We start from the raw sequence: 1,663 nt of genomic DNA on the forward strand, positions 1-1,663 counted from the left end.
CCTTTATCGAATACTGTTTTAAATTTGCTCACACGTACCGGATCATCAACTTTGAATCGNGCTGGCCCTGCNATCTTGACATTGCTGTACACCGTGGTTAAGAGCTTCTCGGCGATTGCTGGGGTAACATCGATAGGTCGCATACCGATAGTTTGATGTATTCTCGCGTTGTACTCCATAAGAAGACGCGGTAATATGTCGATCCATTTGTAAGTTCCGTTAAGTGTAAATCGTTTTCATATGTCGTTCTTCAACGTACGGTTAAATCGTTCTCCAGTTAAAGCCTTCATAACAGAATATGTGGAATACTGATTAATGTTATGCTTCTTCATCAGTGTTTGTCATCTATATTGTAGAATTCCTTTTCACGGTGAGTTTGCAAATTGTTTGGACATCGTTTGTTATTCCGAAATATCCCTGCAAAACTTTTGGAGACTTTATATCCAGTCTCACTCTTAAGCGGTATGGCCCACGAGTACTTGTTCAGCACATCGATAACCGTAAGTATGTAGTGGGAGCNTCTGTTGAAACGCGAATACGGACGCATCTCTACCACATCCGCTTGCCAGAGATCATCGTACCCGCGTACGATAACGCGTCTACGGGGAAAAGTTCTTCTTGCCGGAGCATGCAATTCTTCTACGAGACGTTGTTTTTCGACTGTAGTACGATTTGTTGCCATAGTTGTCTTATTATATGTCTACTGTGTCAGTCGTTTTATTTTGGTTTGATAGATATTGAAGTGTACGCTGAATTTGTTTTAGAGCGTCGCGCAACGCTTGCACATCCTGCTGCAATGCGATAATTTTTTTCTCACNTGTCTCTTGCCATTTATTCACACTCGTGACGCACATATCTACGTATCGTTNGTCGGCGGCGTCAGTGTCGGTATCGGGTTGCGCTACATGCAGTATTTTTCGCGATCTTGCATTGTAGCCGGCACCGACAAAGCAGAGAGCGGTATTACGCACGTAATTTTGCAGTATTGTTTCTCTCTCTCATAATAATAATACATCGACGTTTCATGTGTTCTGAGCGATATCCCAAATTTGTTGATTGGCATGATGATGCGCACACGACTGACTGACTCTACCACCGACGCGCTAGTTAATTTATAATGAATCCCGCTTCGTGCACTTTCTCGATGATCGACAGAATTTCGTTGTCATGAGCATTGTTGCCCGCTTGACGGGATGCGTCTAGCAATCGCAGACGGTCGACAAGTTTGTTGGGATCGTCCCAGTGAGCGTACTTGATCTTACGATCGCTTAACGTCATTTTATGCNGTATACCTTTCTCCTGCTTAATACGCACACTGGATATTAAAGGTGCAATTATGTATCTGTATTTNTATCTTTTGTTACCCAGTATTGCACCGAGCCTGTTGTGATGTTTTCTATGAGCATGTGTTATTTCCAGTATCTTTTTGTATCGTTGTTTATCTTCTTCGGTATATAACTCGTTCTTTGGACATTTCATGAAAATCAATTCGTACAATCCTTGTGTTGCTTTCAATCGTATACCATCTATGATTATATTATCCTGTGTATCCACGTCAAAACGCTTATCACCGAGCATCATTCCATCGGTGTCAAAATACACACCATATACGTAGTCTATGTAGTTCTCTTTCTTACCACTCAGGATAGCTTTCATATATTGT

The 1,663-nt window shown here is 41.8% G+C and overlaps 1 protein-coding gene across 1 annotated transcript; it reads right to left on the reverse strand.

Moving 5' to 3' along the window:
- Window positions 1-331: 331 nt before the first annotated feature.
- LOC109861558 lies at window positions 332-682 on the reverse strand. The gene has a single exon (XM_020441256.1). The coding sequence runs from the start codon at window positions 680-682 to the stop codon at window positions 332-334; it is 351 nt and encodes a 116-aa protein (XP_020296845.1).
- Window positions 683-1,663: the final 981 nt, after the last annotated feature.

The sequence above is a fragment of the Pseudomyrmex gracilis genome, unplaced genomic scaffold (assembly GCF_002006095.1).
Source record: "Pseudomyrmex gracilis isolate BER0280 unplaced genomic scaffold, ASM200609v1 scaffold_834, whole genome shotgun sequence".
NCBI lineage: Eukaryota > Metazoa > Arthropoda > Insecta > Hymenoptera > Formicidae > Pseudomyrmex > Pseudomyrmex gracilis.